We start from the raw sequence: 21518 nt of genomic DNA, 5'->3' as shown, positions 1-21518 counted from the left end.
GCCTCTGGTATCACCCCAGTTGAAAGCAGCACCATTCTTTGTTTGGTGAGGTCTCACTATCCTTTTTGCTCTGGTGAGTTATCAAACTGCCATATGGATCTCTGACCCCAGGGATCGCCAAGAAGACCATGCTCTGCATTCATCATGGCTTTCTGGAAAGCTGGCCTCTGCAGCGATGCGGTGGTTGTGTCAGTGGTGTGGTGTGTGAATGCACTGTGCTAGTCCTCAGTGCAGCTTCACAGTAAGCATATCCTTGAAAGTTGTTGGCCAGAAGCAACCCCCCCTGGCTGGGCTATGGTTTAGATATGGTTTAGGTTTACCCTCTTGTGTGTTAAAAGCTTATCCTTGGGTGGCAAGGTTGGGAGATGGTGAGCCTCTCTAAAACTGTGAGCCAAAGAAACTATGTCTCCTTATAAGAAAATTCACTGGGAAATTTCATCATAATGATGCAAAGTTGATTAGTACACTAAATAAAGGGTACAAATAATAATAGTTTACATGGCTACAAAATCATTGGCATGTCTCACACTAGGTGGTGGGTTTGGAGCCGGAGAGATAGTTTAACAGTTAAGGGTCCTTGCTACCCTTGCAGAGGACTTGAGTTTGGTTCCCAGCACCCATATGGTAGTTTAAAACTTCCATTCCCAGGGATTTAATGGCCTCTTCTGACCTCCACAGGCACCAAGCATTCAAGTGCTGCACAACCATACATACAGGAAAAACACTCATACACATAAAATAAAAGGGGCAGGTTTTCTTTACCCAGCCTTGAAATATAGCAAGCTTTAGCATTCCAGGCATAGAGCTCAGAAATGACGCTATGTGACTTTACAGACTGGGTTCCAAGGAGGCCCTGGAGCATCCCACCAAGCCCTTAGCAGTCATATCAAGAAACCTGACTCAGGCCTAAAGCACGACTATGAAGATTCCTCCAGAGCATCCCAGCGCCCGTCATTGGGGCTACTCACCATCAGTTTCCTCACCAGACCCTGACATCATAGAGGTGGGTAGGGCAAGCTATTCCAGAGGCATGTTCAAATTCCTGGCTGTCAGGATCCACGGGCACACAGAATGTGTCCTTGCGATGCGCTGCTAAGCTGTGAGGAAGCTTGTTAAGTAATACCCACTGATGGCGGCAGCCAAGGTCACAGGGCTTCCTTAGGCGAGGAAAGGGTTAAGTGCTGAACTATACAGGAGATTCTATAGTAAGAGGTTGACTGCCTCTATAGGGTGAGGTGGGCAGGGGCTGACTTTGTTTCCGCCTCTAGCACGAACTAGACAAGACATTTAATCTCTTGTGTCTTACTTTTCAAATTGGAATCTAATAATAGTTCCTCCAACCCAGAGTCATGAGCATGGAACCGGATGATGTATGACAGTACTTAGCAAAGTGCCTGTCACATAGTCAACATTCAATTAATAGTAGATATTTACACATTATAATATCATTAGCAAATGCTCCAGGGCAGTTTTAAGTCATGATACTTTTGCAAGTATTAAGGGGCTCTCAGATAACAGAATGTTTGGCTGGCTCTTTTCTCTATGGACCAGCAATTTTAAAAATCCACATCTGAAAGCTGTACCCTATCTGCCTTTAAAGTGACACCAAGCCATATTTCAGAACTGTTCTTGCAAATTGAGCATGGGTGAGGGGACCTTTTGATCAACATGGCAGGGGTCCTCTCCGTCAACACACTCCACAGCTGACAGCAGCATTACAAAACAGGCTGGCACCATGGTTACCAGGCAGCCAGATGTATACACAGCTGCATTCCCAGCAGCATCCGCCCAAGTCAGGGCTGTCAACAGGCGGCCAGGAGGCCTCACCCAAGTACATATGTAAATTCGGAGTGGGGACACCTTGCCACTCACAGGGAACGCAACAGCCTACACAAGGCAGTGGACTGAAGTATTGGGTTTTTCTTCTTCTTCAACAGTTTTCAGGAGAGGACACTGAGTGCCCACTATGACTCCAACACTACTCTCAATCCATGTACTGATTACATCACTGTTTAGATGAGGAAATTGAGGCCTGGAGGCTGGACTGGATAGTGCTCTGATCTGAGCCTCCCAGTTGGACTATTATTAGCAGAGATGACCCCTCATCCACAGGGAAACTTTCCTTTCCTGAAAGGTGTGTGTGTGTGTGTGTGTGTGTGTGTGTGTGTGTGTGCTGGAGGGGGGGTGTTTTATGCGTTGTTTTTGTTTTTTTTCTGTTGTTGTTATTACTTTTAGAGTTGTCTGAACGCCTGTAGTGTAAAAGCGTTCTGTTTCAGGGCTGGCATTGGAAATCTGCCCTTTGAAAAAAATGGGAACCATTGTAACTCCAGTTCCGGGGGAATCCAACGTCCCCTCAGGGCTTCTGAGGGCATTGCGTTCTTGTGGTGATCAGACATACATGCAGGCAAAGCACCCATACACATAAAAATGGTAAACTTTTATAACCACAGAGGATTTATTGAATTTAATCTACTTGAATTATATGTGAAATTGATGTCCGCACTCTGAGGACAGCCTGAGTGGTGTCACCTGGTTCTCCTTAACTATACAGTCAGCAGCACATACTGCCTGCACCGAGAGGTTCCAGCAGCGCCATTCTCTGAGACTAAAGGCTTCTCTGGCTCCCTTCAGAAGAATTTTGGTCATAAATGAATGACACATCTTATCAAACGCATTCTTTGCTTTTTTTATTGCTTTGATTTCTAAGTTAATTGCCTTTGTGATAGTAGGCTGAAGCCTTTCACTCCCATCTATCCATAGTTAATGTTTATAGCTGTCTCTGTGTCATGCAGAGAATTTTATGTTTATGTCAATTGGGGAGGTATTGATATGTGCCCATTAAGTTGGGTGTGTTAACTAATCTATAGTAGCACTAATAGTATGTTTGCTTGGTCTAATAATTACTGAAGCAGGGTTAAAAATATCCTAGGATTACAAAGGATTTCTTTACCTTTTTTTTTTTCTTATACTTTCTCTAGTCTTTTGGTTTAGAGATTTACATTTGTATTTCCTGGGAGAAATTAAACCATTTTGAAAAGTCCCTCTTTATCTTTCGCAATGAGTTTGACCTTAAAGCCTATCTTATCTAAAATGACGAATGCTGTTTTTGTTATTAGTTGCAAGGCTGTACGTGTGCACAGGCACGTGCACGCACGCACACACCTCAGTTTTAAAACACTCAGATTCTGATTTTTTTAAGATCTCATCCTTTTAAAATCTCTTTTGTGGGGGATGTAAGGAATCTTGAGTGAATGTGTATTGTCTTACAATGACACAACCATATCAAGGGCCCCAATGCTTCAGACCCAGGGAAATAACAAAGTCTTCCCTGGTAAGATTCAGAAGGATGGCAAAGCCCTCCTCTGGTCCAAGTGTGAGTGTCGATGGTGTGTGCAGACACTGTCAAGCACAGCTTCCTCTTCAGTGATGGCTGCAGCCTGAGACTGCTCCCTACAGAGACCTCCTGCCCAGATTAGCTAACCCTGCCTCCTTGCTTAGCTGTGGACCATAACCCCCCACACCACCACCACCACCTTGTTCATCTGTATACAACAAGTATGCCTTCTTGACGCAGATTATAAGATAAACACACAGGTTCTGGGCTGCTGCTGCAGTTGGTGCTGCTATCTCAGGGAGATATTTTGTAAGTAAGCCTGTGTGTCCATCCTCTCTTCAGTCAGGTTTTCAGGACAGCATGCTCTTTGTTTCCATTCCTGTCACACTTTATTTCAGAATCCATCTGGGATGATGTCCCCTGCCCCGACATGATCTTGGGGGATTTCCTCATGTGCGGGCCAGCTGCGGCACTGCTTTCCTGTGTCAGCTGCTGGAAATGCTCTTCCACTTGCTTGTGTTTTACAAGAAGGGGGCCACGGCACTGGGAACTCTAGACTCTGAGTGCTTTGACTCTCGCCCTTTGACCTTCTAAAACTTGTTTGTCAATAAAACAATTACTTCTTTGACTTTCATTTTCTGTTATTTTGGTCTGGTTTATCTAGACATGAGTTAATAATTAATTATATCTTCTGTTTGGCCTTCAAGTTCCATTGCACTGATGCCTTTCCAGGTTTTGCCTGTACTCCAGGGCCTTCTCCTTTTCTTTTGGGACTAATGAATCATGCTGGAACTGCTCACAAAACTTTCACGTCTCGCACCCTCTCTTCTATTCCCCCCTTCATCTCTCCAGTTGTGTTACATCTGGTTTCTGCAAACATAGCCTAAGTTTGCTAACAATCTCTTCTGCTGTGGATAAAATGATAATGCCTTAATTTCGACTATCATTTTTAGTTCTTTAACATCTTGCTTTTTCATTCTGAAGATTTATTTTTATTTATGTGTATGAGTGTTTTGTCTATGTGTTTCTGGGTGTGCACCACATGTGTTCCTGGCGCCCAAGGAGCCCAAAAGAGAGTGTTAGATACTTTGGAACTGGAGTAACAGACAGTTAGGAGCCACTTTGTGCTTTGTGGGAAGTGAGCCTGGGTCCCTCGTGAAAGCAGCAAGTACTTTTAGCTGCAGAGGGCTATCTCTCTAGTCCCTAACATCTTGATTTTAAAAAATAATTTCTAGTTATTTGCTGATGACTTTATGTCTAATGTTTCAATTCCGTGAGTATGGTGAAAATAATTGCTTTATAGTTGGTCAGATGCATTCCCATTCCTAGGTCTAGGTCTCTTTGACTGTAGAGAAGGTTTGCTGATTCTGGTACATATGCTTTGTCTTTGTAGGTGACCTGCAAACCTTCACTTGCGGTCCATCTTGTTTGAAAAGAGGTTATACACATACCATGAGGCATCAGACCCTGTCAGCTTCCTCCATTTCCTTCTGGGAGATTTCTGGGGGGTCCAGTGGTTATTGAACTTAAGGCTCTCTGAGTCCCACCTTTATCATGTTCTCTTTGTGTTACCTCCTAGCACAGGGATTGCCATGAGGATCTCCTGCCTTTGGTGGGAGCTCTATTTATTTTCCTTCAGCCACAGGAAGCTGCCACAGGTCTGCCTCACTGAGGTCTCTTTGGCTAATCCTGTTCATAGCAGAGCTGGTTGTAACGGAGCAGGCTGTCCACCTGGCCCCGTTGTCTGTCACCTAGACCCTGTGTAGATAGGCAAATGTCCTAGACAGAAAGGGTCCTGGCTCATTTCCCAAACTCCATATCCTTGTTTCTGCTACTGCCTCATGGGACTGGAGATGATGGATATCTCCAAAAATATGCTTTCATGGATGTCTTTCTGTTTGTTTTTAATCATCTGATTTCCAGATAGTTTGAATTACCTAGACCATTGCTACTAGAAGCTAGCAACCTTTCGCACAAGGTTTGTTCTATTTTCTAATTATATTACTGCCAATTAAAATACAATATATATGAAAATTAAAATACTTTATTTTAAAACCAGAAAATCTAGCAACCTTGATGTTATATATTAATATACCTGGAGAGGGGCTGGTGTTTCCCAAATTCCTACCCCCACCTTACTGTCTTAAACACCCCAGTAGGCCCTCAGGGCCTGTGTTGGTGGGTTTCTGAATTTGTTACCATGAAAAGCAACAATGGTACAGAGACAGTAAAATAATGGCAGTATGAGTGAGAGAGCATGGATTATACCTCGATAATCACACACCCAAAGATCTAGGACATTCTCATTTATTTATTTTTTTTCTCTTTTTCCAACATAGATTCTTGCTATGAACTTGAAGACCATTTGGGAAGGCTGACAGATTAACACGGAGCCCAGAAACCTTTCCCGGAAGAAGAAACTGAGGTCTCCGTCACTGGCACTGGTCCCAAGGATGCAAACTCTCAGCGCGGACTCCTCTGAACTGACCGTGGCTCAGGCACAGATCTGTAATCTACAACTGTCCTCTCGCACCTGGTCCTTCCCCAGGGTACACGGCAGTCTGACAAACAACAGTAAGACGGTCTGATTCTTCTCTTAGGAATAATACTTTTTATTTATTTCTTTGAGAATTTTGTAAGCAAGAAAAAAAACATATTTACTTTCCTGTCAAACACCCCATTTTTACATGTCGATAACTCATAAAGCTATAAAGTAATAGAAAAGCTCCCTGCAAATCAAAGCATCACAGTATCAAGGCTCTATACATTGGCGCATAGTAATATTAGGAGATAGGTATTTAGTATGGATAGACCATAGAACAGCAAGAAAGAAATTGTGCAAGGTAAGGGGAGAAATAGAGGGATAGGTCAAAATAAAGAGTGACTAGACCACAAAGTGATATTTGGATATCACTCGGTAGGTCAATCATTTTCTTTGGAATATATGTATTTTAATTTACTACTGATACTTAAACTAGAAGACAAAGACAACTCAGACAGAAAACAAACATATTATTTTGCTAAATAAATATTTGTAAACCAAAGAAAAAAAAGAAAAGAAAGACAAACTAGGGTGAGAGGGATGGGCTGAACAGAGACACCCAGGCCCTGGGTCTATGGTGACAAGGACAGTTCTCACTGAGTGGAGCCCTGAGTGTCAGCTCTTTTCTCCTCTTTCTCTTTCATCCTAGGAACTGCCAAGGCCCAGGCAAGGACTTCAATAGGTTTGATGTTGGAGGTCCAGCACCACCATGTCCTTTCAGGCCAACCCTTGGTAAGGCCATCCTGGATGGGTAATACTGCTTCTGTGTGTGTGTGTGTGTGTGTGTGTGTATGTGTGTGTCTGTGTGTCTGTGTGTGGAGGGTAGTAGACTCTCTGTACAGCTTCTTTCCCACAGCCTGCTTTACACAGCTGCTGTGCTGTGTGCTAGGTCCCAGCTCCTAGAGGACATCACATCCTAAGAGGGCTAGTCCTCGGGAAGAGAAAAGGATGTCAGAGTCAGACCCATCGTCCTGCTAATCTGGGATTGCACTGCTTGAGGATGAGACCTGGGAACTCTCCTGGGGCATGCGTTGGCTTTTAGTGATTCTACGCCAGACTGAAGGGTGCTCTGGGTACTCCAGGGCATTTTTCAGAGGTGGAGGAGTATCCCCATATTTTTGAGTGGCATGTAGCACAACACCATAGTGAAGACCATAACTTTGGGGCCAGAATCTAGGTTCAAACACCAGTTGTGCTATTTTTAAACCATAGGTAATTTAGATTTTCAGAGCCAATGTTTTCTCATATGTAAAACATAAATGGTTCATGTAAGCACCTATGGCTACCAATGACATTGGGATGTGGTAGCAATAAAGTATGACATGCAGAAACCCATACCATTCTATGCAGCAAAAACATGCTACATGCTGATGATGACTATTTTTGTTTTTCTTGAAGAAGGAAGTGTACATGCCATAATAGTAGGTAGGACCAAGAACATTTTCTTCTATCCTGACAGGCTGACCTTTAGAACTGAGACAGCAAACCTCTTCCTTTATCTCCCTTTATCAACAAAATAAAGTTCATTTATCTTTTCTAATGAAAGATAAGATTTAAAAAGAGATCAAGAACGTGAGAGAGTTCTCAGTTCTTTGAACAAAGGCCACTTAACTCTCCTGCACCCTAGGCAAGTGAGGGGCCCAGCCTACTTTCTGTTCCCTGCCCTGATCCCTGTAGCCAGCCAGAGGGAACACCCATCAGATTGTCGTTGGAGCAGACAATGATGAAAACAGTGAGGACAGATTGTCCCAGCCATTGACAAGGTGTTCCTTATGGGTATTAGCTTCCTAGGGCAACAGCAAGGATAGCTATGTTGAAGACTGGATAGCCCAACACTGGTTGAGCTGCAGAGACATAGAAAAATGAAAAGGTTTACCATGAAGGCTGCTTGAGTCTCACGAAGCAGACAGCTCACAGCAGGACACTCATCCATGCCACAGACCAAGGATGGAAAGGAGCCCACCATAGCAGAGGAGTTTTCCTTGCAGTACAAAGTCATCAGAGGGGTTCCTGGATGGCCACTATACATTTTATGAGTATACTTAGTCATAGAAGCATGGCTTTTTTTCCCTTATTTTCTTTCTTTCTTCCTTCCTTCCTTCCTTCCTTCCTTCCTTCCTTCTTCCCTCCCTCCCTTCCTCCCTTCCTTCCTTTTTACATTCTGTGCCTTTAAGATTCAGCTGTCAAACAAACCTTGTTTTAAATAATTGCCTTTTCCAGAATAATTCGTGCTGTGCTAGACTGTCTATCAACAAATTTAGCAAGACTTCCATGTCTTGGAAAAATTTCAAATTAGAAGTTTCCTCACTTCATCCAGGGCTTATTTTGACTCTCTCAGCTTAGCTAAGATAACCACGCAAAGAAAACAAGCTCACTTGTGGATTGATACTGAGGTAAGGTTTCCATGGAGACCCAAAATGAAACTGATCTTGATTCCCTTTTTATGAATTGGCCTGAAAAACAGGAAGAAATCTTCCCAGACTCTCAGAAATTTCTTTTCTTGGGATGTTTTCTACACTCCTGGTAATTTTCCAGGTGTAGGAAGGCATGGCAGAGGTCATTACCCTCACAACTACATGGGAGTTGGGCTGGCATTTGAAGACTTATCTGCTAGGCAGAGGCAGAAGAAATAAGGATCTCAAAGGTCATCTCCAGAAGACTTCTCTGACTTTAAGGTACGCATGAGTCACCTGCGAGCTTGTGAACAGTGCAGAATCTGCTTAGTGAGTCTGAGAAGGGGCCTGAGCCTGTAATTCTTAGATTTTTGGTTGAGAGCCTAGCTTTTAATGGCTGAGCCATCTCTCCAAACCTTAGCCCGCAGTTCTAAGAGGCAGCCTGCTGCCGTGCATCAAGGATCCATTGGGAAGTGAAGGCTCCATTGGAATCCATTGGGCAGAAGTTTGATAAACATAAAAATATACTTGTTTTGTAATTCCTTATCATTGTTTTACTTGTTAAAAGTGAATTTGCAATAACTGCCAATTCTGAGCCCTGTTATGAATTAGACAATGTTAACAGAAGTGGGAGGGACCAGTTTCTTCATCTATAGACAAACACTCACAGAGTCAGGGACAGTGTGATACATACAGCTGTAGAATCTCAGGACTACATCATCAAAGTGTCTTAACATTCTGGGAACACTACACTGGTCATCCTGACTGTAGCTCCTGAACACGGGCCTAAAGTAAAGAACAGAACGCCAGAACAGACCCGTTGCTTGGCGGGGATGCTGACTTTGGAAGTGAATCTGGGAGTTACCATTAAGGCATCTGTCCCTGGTGACCCTCCAAGGGAAGCTTGTTCGTTCACACTGGTGTAGCTTGGACAGCTGCTAACAGTTTGGCATGGTTCACATTCAGACTTTTCTTTCTCCGTCCCATTTAACTGTTTCGTCCGGCATAGGTAAAATAGTATTCATCTGTAAACCATGTCAAAACAACTGCTTAAAGTGAGAAGAAAGAGGAGGAGGAGAAGAAACCTTCCAATAGGAAGCGAAATACCTGAAAAAAATTAGACTTCAAAAGCTAAATATATTTTAAAACATTTCCATGTTTGGTTATACTCAAAAGCTAAGAAGTTCAATCTCATGAGGGTCAAGTGTGCAGATTTTTATAAAATCTCGAAATTCATCCAGATTCACAAATACACATAAATGCTAGTATAATTTTGCTTTTTTAAAAATAGTTGGTTTTTATTTTATGTGCATTAATATTTGCCTGAATGTACATGCAGTTCCCACAGAGGCCAGAAGAGGGGGTAGGATTCCCTAGGACTAGAGTCACAGCTGGCTGTGAATTATCATGTAGATGCTGAGATTTAAACACAGGTCCCCTGGAAGAGCAGCCAGTGTTCTTAACCATGGAGTCATCTTTCTGGTCCTGTAATTTTGCCTTTTTAAAAATAAAATCTTTAGACAAAGACATTTGGATGCATGCATCACTACTGTAACCTGAAACTATGTACAGCTGTCATTTTCAGAAGCTGGAAAGCAAAGGCTCACACGGGACAGCCCTTAGTCTAAACCTGGCCTTCTCTCAGTTCTGGTATAGCCTATAAAATAAAAACAGCTTTTATGCTATTAACTGATTTTTTTTTTAATAAAAATCTACCCAAAGATATTATGACCTGTTAAAATCTGAAACTCAAGTTTTGGTACCCATAAATGTCTTTCTGTTGAGATGCCAGCCTCACTGATTTGACCATGTGGACTGCTTTTTTCAGCAGTCAAGAAGTTGCACATAGACCAGGGGAATTGTGCCCACCTCCCCACTAATATTAGGTTGGGAACCTAGGCCCCAGTCCCTCGAATCTATCCCAGGCCTGGTCTGGACTTCAAATCCCAGCAGGCCAGATCCTGACCCCTCCCTGGGGGTGGGGTCAGGACCACTCCCCAGGGTACTTAAGTGATCCCCCAAAAGAAAAACAGGTGATCCCCCTTTCTTCCTCTGGGGGTCGCTTTTCTGCGGCTTCCCATTTCCCCCTTAGGGCCACCCGAGAGCGCAGATCTCCCATTAAACCTGGATATTTTTTAATTTGGCTTGTTTTGATTTGGCTTGATTGGGAATTTTTGCGTCGTCAGAGAACTCACTTAGGAAATATTCCTAACACCCACAATATCTCTACATTGCAGTCCCAATGCTAGCTTATTTGGGGACAGAAGTCATTAAGTTAAACTAAGGTCACTAATTACATTATGACATACGCTATTTTTTGAATTTTAAATGTCTGCCAAAGGCCCATTTGTTAAACTCTCAAGTCTCCAGTCTGGGACACTATTAGGAATTAAAGTTTAGTAAAAGAAAGTTAGGCCACCAGGCACTTGCCATGAAAGGGACTTTTGTGACAATGGTCTCTGCTGTTTCTTTGGCTTTCTACCGTCATGAAGGAAGCAGTTTTGCTCTGTCACGCATTTCCCACCCTGACATGCTGCCCCTACTGGAAGGCGGAAGAGTCAGCCAAGCACAGACTAAAGCCTCTGGAACCAAGAGTCTCTCCTCCTTCTCAGCTGACTGCCCGGGTGTTTTGCCGTGGTGAAGGAGCGCTGACGTCACTGGTGGCGTTCTTAGACAAAGGTGGGATTAGGACACAGAAACATCAGAGACAGAGAAGGCAACTGTGTTCACACCGGGAAGGAAGTCCTAGAACAGCCCATTCCTCAGAGCCCCTAGAACAGTGTTCCTCAACCTTCCTAACACTGTGACCCTTTAAACGGGGTGCTTTATGCTGTTATGAATCGTAATATAAATATCTGATGTCCCGGATATCTGACCTTCCACCCCTGTGAAAGGATCGTTCAACCCAAAGAGGGTCACGACCCACAGGTCGAGAACCACTGCCCTGGAAGGAACCAACCCTTTGAATACTTGGACCTTAAACTTCCCTCGAGACTTGTGACATGGTGAGTTTCTCTTGCTCTGTGACCTCAGTTCTCGCAAACTACTGCCGCTAGCCAAGACCCCACCCTTTACTATGAGATCCTTTGAGGGAAGCTTGCCGGCACCTGCTCTCGGATGCTAATCATTCTGGTCAAGTCGGTAAATTTAAGAAGAACATGCCTGCTGACCAGCAACAGAGACTTCAGAAACCCTTCCTTCAATGAACCCACCCACCTTCCATTATCTCCCCCCACTCGGGAGTTTATTATGTCCACGTGGTAGAAATGACCACAAATGGCGCATCTGCTTGGATATATTGGGTCACCGAGCAAGTCCCGCTCCGTGTGCCTTGCTTTGAGTCAGGAAGACCTTGAATTTGCTCCACACTCTCTGTGGATGAAGGGACCCTGAAAGATGGTAAGCTCATCTCCAACCTTCCCCACAGCACAGAATGAACAGAATGGCACAGGCCCTGGCAGCTTCTTCTAAGAGTCAGGTTTCCTGACACTGTCAGCTCCAAGGGAAGCCTCCCTAGAATCCTGCCCACATTATTATTAACTTTAAAGAGGAGGTGCAGGGGGAGGAAACAATAACCAAAGCTGAGATTTATTAAGCAAATTCATGAGGCATGCATGGGACAAACTTTTTACAGGAATAATCCGATTTACAGGTGGTTATAAAAATCCCATAAAAGACATCTGAACAGTCCATTTGGAATGCTCTGATCAAATGACCAATATCCAAACAAGCTTTGTACTCTCATGGAACTGGGAAATGGAAGAAACAGGGCTGAAAAACCACACTCTTGGCTCTGAAACTTGACCTCCGACCCAGATACCATCACTATGACACTAACTATATGTAAAAGACAAGCAAACAAAAAACAGGACCTTGCTAGAGCATCTTCCCAAATTTTAGCCACCTGAAGAACTGGCTGGCTCTACCATTTTATCTCTGCGTTTAGCCTGTCTGTTTAATCTGATACATTGGTATGCCAGGGCCTCACTGCTATGGGAGAGACTGCCTTCCCGGAGCTGGCTAAGTCTTAGAGATACCCCACAGCTTACACTAGCGTGCCCTCCGCCTGCAGGTCAGTGGCTCCCTTCATTAGGTTCTGTTTTCCTGAAGCCACTGTTTTCCTGCCCTGCATCTCCCAAAGCCGTACACAAAGCAATTAGGGACAGGCCCTGTGCTCTGGACGAAGCCTCCTGGAATTAGTCAAACTAGTCAATCCTAAACTTGCTTGCCTGGCCTAGCCTACTTTTATCCCAGAAAAATAATAGTTGCATCAGCCCAAGGCTTCCCCTTGCTTCTTCTGCCTCCCAGCTGCCGCTCGTACACTCTGTGTGATCTGGTGGGGTGTGTGTGCCCCCCACTTTAGGACTGTGAGTGATAAATCATTTTGTCAACTGGCAGTTATCTCCTGATCTGCTGGCCCTTTTATATCTGACAATGATGGAACCATGACTTTAAGCCACTCTCACAGTTTCTTCTGTTCCAAAACTGCGGAGTACAGAGGCCACAGTCAACCAAACAGCACTGCACGTGACAATTTCTACCAACAGAAATGCTCAAAGATGAGCTCCCTCCCGTCCCAAGCTACTTAGAACCAGGACTTCATTACCCTTTTTGGTATTTTGCTCCATCCCAAGACCAAGTATTCTGCCATCAAAATACCCCCACCCTCACCGCAAGCTCCCTTTAGATCCCAGCATTCCTGGGAGGCAAAAACAGGGACAAGGGACTCCCCTGTTGAGTATCTTGCACAGAATTATTTCTCAATACGGCAGTAGGATAGCAGACTTTGAACGAGCTGAGCCAGCTGATCGCCTCTCTGGCGGAAATGCCATCTCCCATACCGGTGCATGACTGTGGTGAAGTCTGGCAGTGCCCTCTCCAAGTACCAGCTGAACACACTGAGTCCGGGACTTTCTGCCAAAGACCTCAGGCCCTGACCAGGATCCCTGTGGACATTCATGCGCTGGGATGCACTCCGGCTTCTGGGCAAAGGCAATGATCTACTAGCTGCACCAAAAGGCACTGCCTGAAAGAAGTCCTGGATCACCACCAGCTGCGAGACTTGGGCAGCTTTCTATGAAAAGGCAGGCGTGGAAATGCTGCCTTGCTGTGCAGTGGGATTGGAATGAAAGATGCTAGAAAAGCCAGACAGGACCAGCCACAGCTTGTCAAACCCATTCATCCGGCCAGGAGTTGTGACTAGTGACCTTCTGTACTTGCGTGGCCAGCACAATTTCATTCATGCTTTCTTCTGACGCCGAGTAAATAAGATCAGGCAAGATTTGATGATGTGTGGACATAGACCACGTGGGTTTAACCAATGGCTGCTTAACAGCCCGTGTGCTTTGGACACGGCCATGCTGAGGCTCAGCACAAACTGGCTGGTGAGAGTTGTTGACATTGTATCTGAATTTTAGAAAATCAGTTGAGCAGCAGAAGGATCAGATCTTAAATGTTATATTTCCTTATATTTGTTTAAAAGTTAGTTTTGTTTTTGTTTTGAACTATGTGTATCAAGTAAAAATGGGACAATTCATTAGGATTTCTAAACCTTAAGCTAAACCCAACCTGAGTCCAAGGTCCAGGTACAATAGTCTACTCCTTCGTGATCTTTTCTTAAGGCCACTAGGTTTTTTGGACAGGTTGTCAGCTTGAGAGTCTGTCGTGAGCTTTGGAAAGAGAGCCTCTTCTGTTTCTGCTGCTCCATCTGAGATGTAAGATAGGTTCTGTCACAGGATTGGCATGAGGGATAAGCATAAGCAGGTGTCTGTTTCTCACAGGTTCTGGGCAGGGGACAGTGTGGGTGGACAGGCTCATCACACACTCGGTACCTTGAAGAGAGTTCTGATCACAAAGGCTGGTTGAGGAAAGAGTCCATTGTCATCAAAACTCTAAACAGCTCTGGTGTGTGACACCCTGGAAAACGTCAGCCTGAAGTCTGGAGGAGGTTTTCACACAGACTCGCAGCTCCAGAGAAATACCACAGAAATGGCTGAGTTGGAGTCTGGATTTCAACATTAAGGCCAGAAAAAGAAGGACTGTGGGTCTGGTGTTTTTTGTTTGTTTGTTTGTTTTTAAATTGCTTTTGTTTTGGGTTTTGGTTTTCCTCAGGACATAATTCAGCTAAACCAATAGAAACGTAAGAAAGCCTGTAAAGCAGGGCCGGGGACATGGCTTATAGGATAAGCACTCGCTGGGCCAACACAAGAACCTAAGTTCAGATCTCCATTACCCACCACCCACATCGACTATACACACATGTATGGGGCAGGTGTGCACACACACGGGGCGGGGATGGAGAGAGGGAGGGAGGAACAAGACAGTAACAAAAACAATAGAACCTATATAATTTTTTCTTTGTTGAAGATAAATTCTCCAAGTGGCAGATTTGTGAAAGACAGTTTCTTTTTGTACCACTAGAGGGAAATCTAACCCACCCACTAGAACATGACCTCTCCTCTCCCTCTCTCCCTCTCCCTCTCTCTCTCTCTCTCTCTCTCTCTCTCTCTCTCTCTCTCTCTCTCTCTCTCTCTCTCAAGAATTGGCATTTTAAGGCTGAAAAATACTTTGAGACATTATCTTAATCAATCCTCTGCATTCTTGCCCATGTTTTAAAATTATTATTTGAATCTACATGGTTATAGAGATTTCGGAAACGCACAAACCAGCCGTCCTAGTGGGGCTAGTGGGAACATCACTATTGGGAACGGGGCCTGACAGCAGATCTGAATCTCTCCTCCTTCAGCTTGAGTTTATTTCCTCAAATTACATATTCATTAGCTATGGCTAATAGCTGGTCATCTTTCAACACCTCACATTAATTTTAAATTTCTGAAGATGTCTGGGTCATCCATCTCTTCCACGGAAATGAGCCAGCTCCTTAACTCAGCCATGGCGTTTATAGCCCAACTCTCCCACCACGTCTTCCTTCTCTAAACTCAACCCGGCTCGCTTCCCCCTCCAGTTCTGTGCCCCATCACAGCAACACCTACTAAACTCTGCAGAGAAAAGGAAAATAAAGTATTTCCTCACGGATTTCTTCAGACAAGTGGCTGTTAAGACATTCCTATACAGATTTTCTTTCTAAATAACAAAATGGTAAAAAAAAAAACTATATGTTTATAATATGACTCAAAAATCATGCTCACTCTCCCTCACAGACATAGAAATACACATGCACACATGTTCATAGCTACACATGTTTTCATTGTATCATGAAAATGAACTGGCTAAGGAATGCCTATTTGTGTCACTTTGAAGTCTGTTATGTTTCTGACTCTCACATCATAAATACTTCTATTTCTAATTCAGTTTTTAATTCTGTTCTTCAAGCCTTTGACTAATAATTCCAGGCTCTTTATTAGCTATAAAACACAACCAGCATGTATTGAGAATATTATCCTTTCAATAAGGTTATAAAAAGCTACTCATTGCTAATAAAAGTAATGGGGAGAAAACTTGACATTTCCCCATGTTTGTATGTCTGAAATGGTGAAACCCATATTTGGTTTTGTTCCCAGTTCCTGGCATAGAGCTAACTCTATTGGGACTTCCTGGGTAATGAGTGTCTGTGTTGATTATATTCCAACCACACCCAAATTCATACTCACAAGGTGTCTTCATGCTGGGCCCTGCCTGACAAGGACACACCCACATGGTTAGACAGTTTGAACTTGTGGTGACTCCCTGACCCCCATGGGTAAGTTCAACAACCAAGGACGATGGCTTTATCAATCAATCAAGTTTAAGTAATGAAGCTTTCCATTAAATCCCCTAAAGAGGGCTGGGAGAACTCATGGGAAGGTGAGCACAGAGAAATATTGTGTGGGAGGTGGGAGTGGAGGATGTTGAAGGGGTAAAGAAGCTCACCCATCCCCATACCTGGCCCTGCCTATTTCTTCCTTGGCCATGCCTGAGCTGTACCTTCTAGAACAAAGCAGTAACAGTCAAGTGGAGCCCTTTCCTGAGGTCAGGCAAAATGGAATTGAATTGAATTTTACTGAGTTCTTGGAACCCAGTTGATGTTAGATGCTCAAAGAATTGATAAATGTGGAAAGACAAACCTCTTAACTACTGAGCCATCCTTCCAGGCCCTGAAGGCAATTCTTTTAATAAAATTGAAGTAAACTTCTAGACACAGCATTGAACTCAAGCTCAGGTGAGGAGTCCTCGCCCCTTTGGAATTAACCATTAGTCTGATTAGGAGTCTTTCTTCAAACAAAATCAATCCAGAAATGACCTGTTCCATTGATCCGAACAACTCCTTATCTCAGTTTTCTCTTTTGCAAAACTAGATAATAATCCCACCCTGGGGGCAATGAAACAGGGGTAGGGGGCCAATAGTGTACATAAAGTATCTAGAATTGAGCCTGGCACACTGCAGATAACATTAAACATCAACACTGTGAGCATCTTGACACCTACATCAGGCCAACTGAATCTTTTCACTCCTGCCCTCTTCCTCAGAAGTCTCCATCTGAGAAGCCATACAGTTCTAGACCAGGATGGAAGTATATAGCTGGAGTGACCACATGGCCAGCTAAGAGGTGCCAATCACACTGTAAGGATTAATAGATACCTTCACTCTCGAAAGCGCCCTGGCCTGTCCAATCTCCCCATAGACAACAAAGGGTCTCTATAGTGTCTATTTCTGAACTATAAATTATTATAAGAACTCAGAACGAAATGGCCGGTGGGCTTGAGTGGTGCATGAATTAAACATAAAAAGACTCCTGGCATTTTAGTCACTCATCTGCTAGATGCAACTTATCAAAAACACATCAGTTCATCAGTTTCAAGAGTATTGGCTCCTTCCCAAGACTGGAGTAGGCTGGGGTGTGGTTACATCTTGATTAGTCCCAAGCTGACCTTCATTCTCTGATAATCTAGCCCTTAATAAAACTTTCTTCCTTTTCCCTTTGGCTGTATTTTGTGCATTAGGTACTCCACCCATGGGCTCCTATGGACAGGGAGTGTCCAAAGTGAACACAATGAACACAACATTAATTTAGCAATCCTGCGGAGAAGCGGGATGGAAAGAACATGGAAACAACCTTACTGTTACCTTAGGTAGCTATTAAATTCACAGGCAACTCTTCACAAGTTGCCTGTGAGTTTAATCCGTCTCGGTTTGACCCTTTTTACAAATTTCCACCAGCTGGCTCGAGAGCTCACTGGGGTCCTGATTGTCAGTAAAATGAAAGTAACAGTGTTTGAAAAACGATGTGAATTCTCAGCATCTGCCTTTGGGAAGGAAAGCTTCCTTTTCTCAAACGCCAAGGACCGTTGCTGGGCAAACACCTTCCCTCCTGTGGCCTTCCCCATGTCCTTCCTCCACTCACCACCAACTCATTGGTAAGTATGGAGAGAATATTTTAAAAACAGTTTGTGTTGGTGAAGTGGTTACTTGTCATCAACTTAAACCAAATGGCACCATCACCTCTGCAAAAGGGCACGGCCCAGACTCTAGCTGTAGGAGTTGAGAGTAGCAAGTGAGTACGCAGGTGTTCTGGTTGGATGGCAAGGCTAATTTGATCACTTCCTCCTTGAGGTAACCAGTCTAATGCTTAAAGCTGCCTTCCTCGTGTGCTTTAAATGTCTGAGGAAGACACAATCCACGTGCAAAGTAAAATAGCCAGATATCAGTGTGGTATTTGAAGGGAACTCTGTCCTCATGCAAAATAACTGGAATATAGGTGACTACAGCATTGGGGGTGGGAAAAACATACAAAATTACTTAATAGAACTGTAGACTAGAGAGTACTTTAACAGGTGTGTGTGTGTGCGCGCGCGCGTGCGTGCACGTGCACATATGCAGGAGGGTGTTCTCTGCAATCTAGGTGAGGTGGCAAAACCAAAGAACAATCTAAGGACGTACAAACCAGCCCTTGCCTGTTAGGTTAGCTTGAATGTCGCATCTTTATCTCTGTTAATAGCTAACCAAAGCTTCATCCCCTCAGGGCTCTCAGAAGCAAAAAGTAGTTTGTGGCGGAAAGCAGCATTGCCCAAAACCTCCAGCGGAAGGGCCGAAATGGAGCTGAGCAGTGATTAATGTGGGTAAGCCACCTATGCCTCCCTCCCCTCTCCTCCCTCCCTCTCCTTTTTCCTCTCTCCCCCTCCCTTCCCTTTTCCTTATGGGGCTAGAATTCTTCGAAATTTTGACTATTATATCGTGATTGCAATGTATTATGCAATAGGGCTTCAGTTAGTGAGTCAACGATATGTGCTATTTTAATCAGAAACTCTATTTTTGATACAGAACTTTTAGCTAGATCCTATGCTAAAATAAATGCTCTGGGCCTCATCTAGTTGGGTTTAGGGAAGGACTTAGTTGTATTAGAGAAGGGGAAAATGACCGTGATCCTAAGAGAAACACTAAGGAAGAGACTCCTCAGCCATTCAAACTGGCAAGCTAGTACACAAACAGGGTGGAAAAAATGCAGTAATAGGGACTAAAACAAGCACTATTTATGACTTATTTACCCACACAACCGTCTAAAAGCAGGCCCGTGGAGAACTTTTGGCTTCAAGGAAAACCATTTCCAAAAGTGCCATTTGCTTTCATGGACCACCTTGGAGACACATTAATATACAGAAGGCCTAATGGCCCGGATGAAGTCCAGCAAGGGAGGTAAATAAAAATAAGCAAGTGTCTAAACCACTTGTCCTGTGCAAATAGGGAAAAGAATGCTAAGAAAAAAACAGTCTCAAGTCAGAGTGACTCAGAGCTGGGGAGGCCAGGAATATCATTCCTCGCCTAGCGCGGAGCTCCTGCCTTTCATCTCGGGTCTCAAAACGAGTCTTAGAAGACAGTTTTATTCGGAAAGAGAATGTAAGTCTCCATCTAGTTCTTGCAGGGTTTGGGCCTATCTCGGGTGAAATGTCCTCACTAACAAGTTATTTTGGCAGAGCTTGGCCCATCTTTGCATGGAAAGCTCATAATCCTGAGAGGAAGGGCCAGGACTAAGTGTTGGTCATGGACTCTATCTACTCATGCCCTTGTGATCCTGAGAATGACTCTCAGGCCACTCTTTCCCCACGTGGGATGATCTTGTTCTCACAGACCTTTGAGTTATGGAAGCAGGTAGAAGTGTCCACATCATGGTGATGACCAAGTTTGTTGAGAATCTCCAGAGAAAAACAGAATGAAGAAACTCTACTATCGACAGATAAAGGGATTGTCCCAGGTGACAGAACAGAGCTGGAAACACCGAATAGCTGTCTAGTGAGAAACAGCCTGGATTTCTGTCCCTCCACTCTCCCAAAAAGATGCATAGCTAATGTTTCAGCCCAGGGAAGCACCCACAAAACCTGACAGTATAGCATGAGGCACCCAACGGAGTGGGTTCTTTTCCGTCTACTCTGTCTGTCTGCCGTGTTAGTGAATACAGAAATACAGTGGTTTATGGCTAAAACATGTGTGAATACTTCCTCAGTCTGACAGAGGAAGCCCAGAGTGGTATTTGTATGGTACCCTCAATGCCATGGTTCAATTCAGGGTTTTCCTAATCCCTAAAGGTTAATAATTTACATGAGCGCAATCAAGGGTCTAAGAAATTTGACTTTCTTATGTGTACAATATACCTTTTCTTATCAGAACCTACATTAAGCCACAGGACACTGAGGAGAGGTGAGTTATCTGGGTATCATCCTGGCCTGAATCATCCTGGATCCTGGAGAGAAGTTCTTCTGCTTCAAACACTTCAAGGAGTGAATTAAAATTGGTTGAGGTTACACACAACTCGCCTCCCACTGAAGTTCTAACTCTCTCTTTCCGTCAAAGGCCCGTGGGAGCTCTAAGGGAAAAGATGCGGCGCCAGGAGCAGAGCTCTGATGGCGTACCTGTGGTTCCTGATTGTGACCGCTGGGATCCCTCTCGTAGCTCTCCGCATACAGCCTGATGGTGGCCCGCACACCACTGGAGGAACTGAGCCGGAATATGAGCCGTGATGCATCCGAGAAAATGATCCTCAGGCCCTGAGACCAAGAACATCCCAAATGGCTCAGTGAGCAAGAGAAGACACAGGCAGTGATAATCAATGCATGTTGCAGAAATCAGCATAGTCCTATACACCAGAGCCCATCAGGGCCAAGCCAGTTTCTAGTTGGCTCCGGATGTTCACTCGAGCACAACACTGCGGTAAACTCAAAAGCTACTTGAGGTTACCCATTTGTTTCTTGATTCTATTTCTGCCGCTTTGTGGCTAATGTGGGCAGATGTGGGCAGATGTTGAAGAGCCAAACTATGACCACATGCTCATATTTTCTTGGTCTAGAGATATGAGAAATGGAAAAAACAGTGCATACAAATAGAAATAGGATAGCATTCAATAAATGTTCTCAAATCCATGGTGTAATCCTTATAAATCTGAACATAACAGGCATTAAGCAAATTATCTATTGCAATAAGAGATATCTGCTCCATCCTTCCCCACCCTACTCTTTTTTTTTTTTTGCAGACTAAGTCTTGCCATGTCACCCAAGCTGACCCTGAACTCAAGACCCTGTTCCCACCTTACAAGAGCTGGTATCACATGTGTGTACCAACATGCTAAGTAACCACCCTTGTTCTAAGGCTCAGGTAACCCCCGTATAATTTTAAGCTTAGATTTACCCCTTCCCCATTATCACAGTAGTAGAACTCCATGACAAAATGCTCAGGGTTACCTGCTCATTCAGGCCGTGAGTGTTGCTGAGAACATCCTCACCATGTTAGATGACCATTTCTCTCTCACCCAGAAATGCTGGGCACCAGCTTAGGGTCATGACAGAGCTGGGGCCAGGCGAATTAAGTGCTACCCAATGTTAAATTTGTTTTTAGCTTAGAACATCCCTGTTTTATGTAATGTTTCTCTTTAGTGACAGGAATAGTCAAAATATGACCAGACTTTTATGACCACAAGATCATATTTGGACTTCTAATGGAAATACATTGTAGGGCAGCTAAAAAAGTCTGATCAGTAAAGTATTAGAGATACCAGAGGGAGAAAAAAGAAGCCACATAATGTCTACCAGTCACCGTTTCATAAAAAGTAGGTGTCTTAGGTGACCTCAGTGTCAGACATTTTCCCTACAAATTTATCATGGAAATGTCCCCAGCCTCCAGTCCTGCTGGCTATGAAGCAACCGTTACTAAAATCACACCATTCCTGCTATGAGAATCTGAATACCATTTCCTTACCCCATCCCAGACCTGACCATGTCTGATATAGGAGTGTGTCTGATCCCATCTGCATGGTTGTTTACTTTT

The 21518-nt window shown here is 44.0% G+C and overlaps 1 protein-coding gene across 1 annotated transcript in view; it reads right to left on the bottom strand.

The window, feature by feature from the left end:
• Pgm5 (phosphoglucomutase 5) overlaps nucleotides 1–21518 on the bottom strand; it is a 157295-nt gene that overhangs the window by 6972 nt on the left and 128805 nt on the right. Inside the window, exon 10 of the mRNA XM_057778496.1 lies at nucleotides 20111–20245. Within this exon, the coding sequence (XP_057634479.1) occupies nucleotides 20111–20245 (135 nt within the window). The remainder of the gene's footprint in view (nucleotides 1–20110; nucleotides 20246–21518) is intronic.

Source organism: Chionomys nivalis, chromosome 8 (assembly GCF_950005125.1).
Source record: "Chionomys nivalis chromosome 8, mChiNiv1.1, whole genome shotgun sequence".
NCBI lineage: Eukaryota > Metazoa > Chordata > Mammalia > Rodentia > Cricetidae > Chionomys > Chionomys nivalis.
This window is presented reverse-complemented; position numbering and strand designations above follow the sequence as displayed.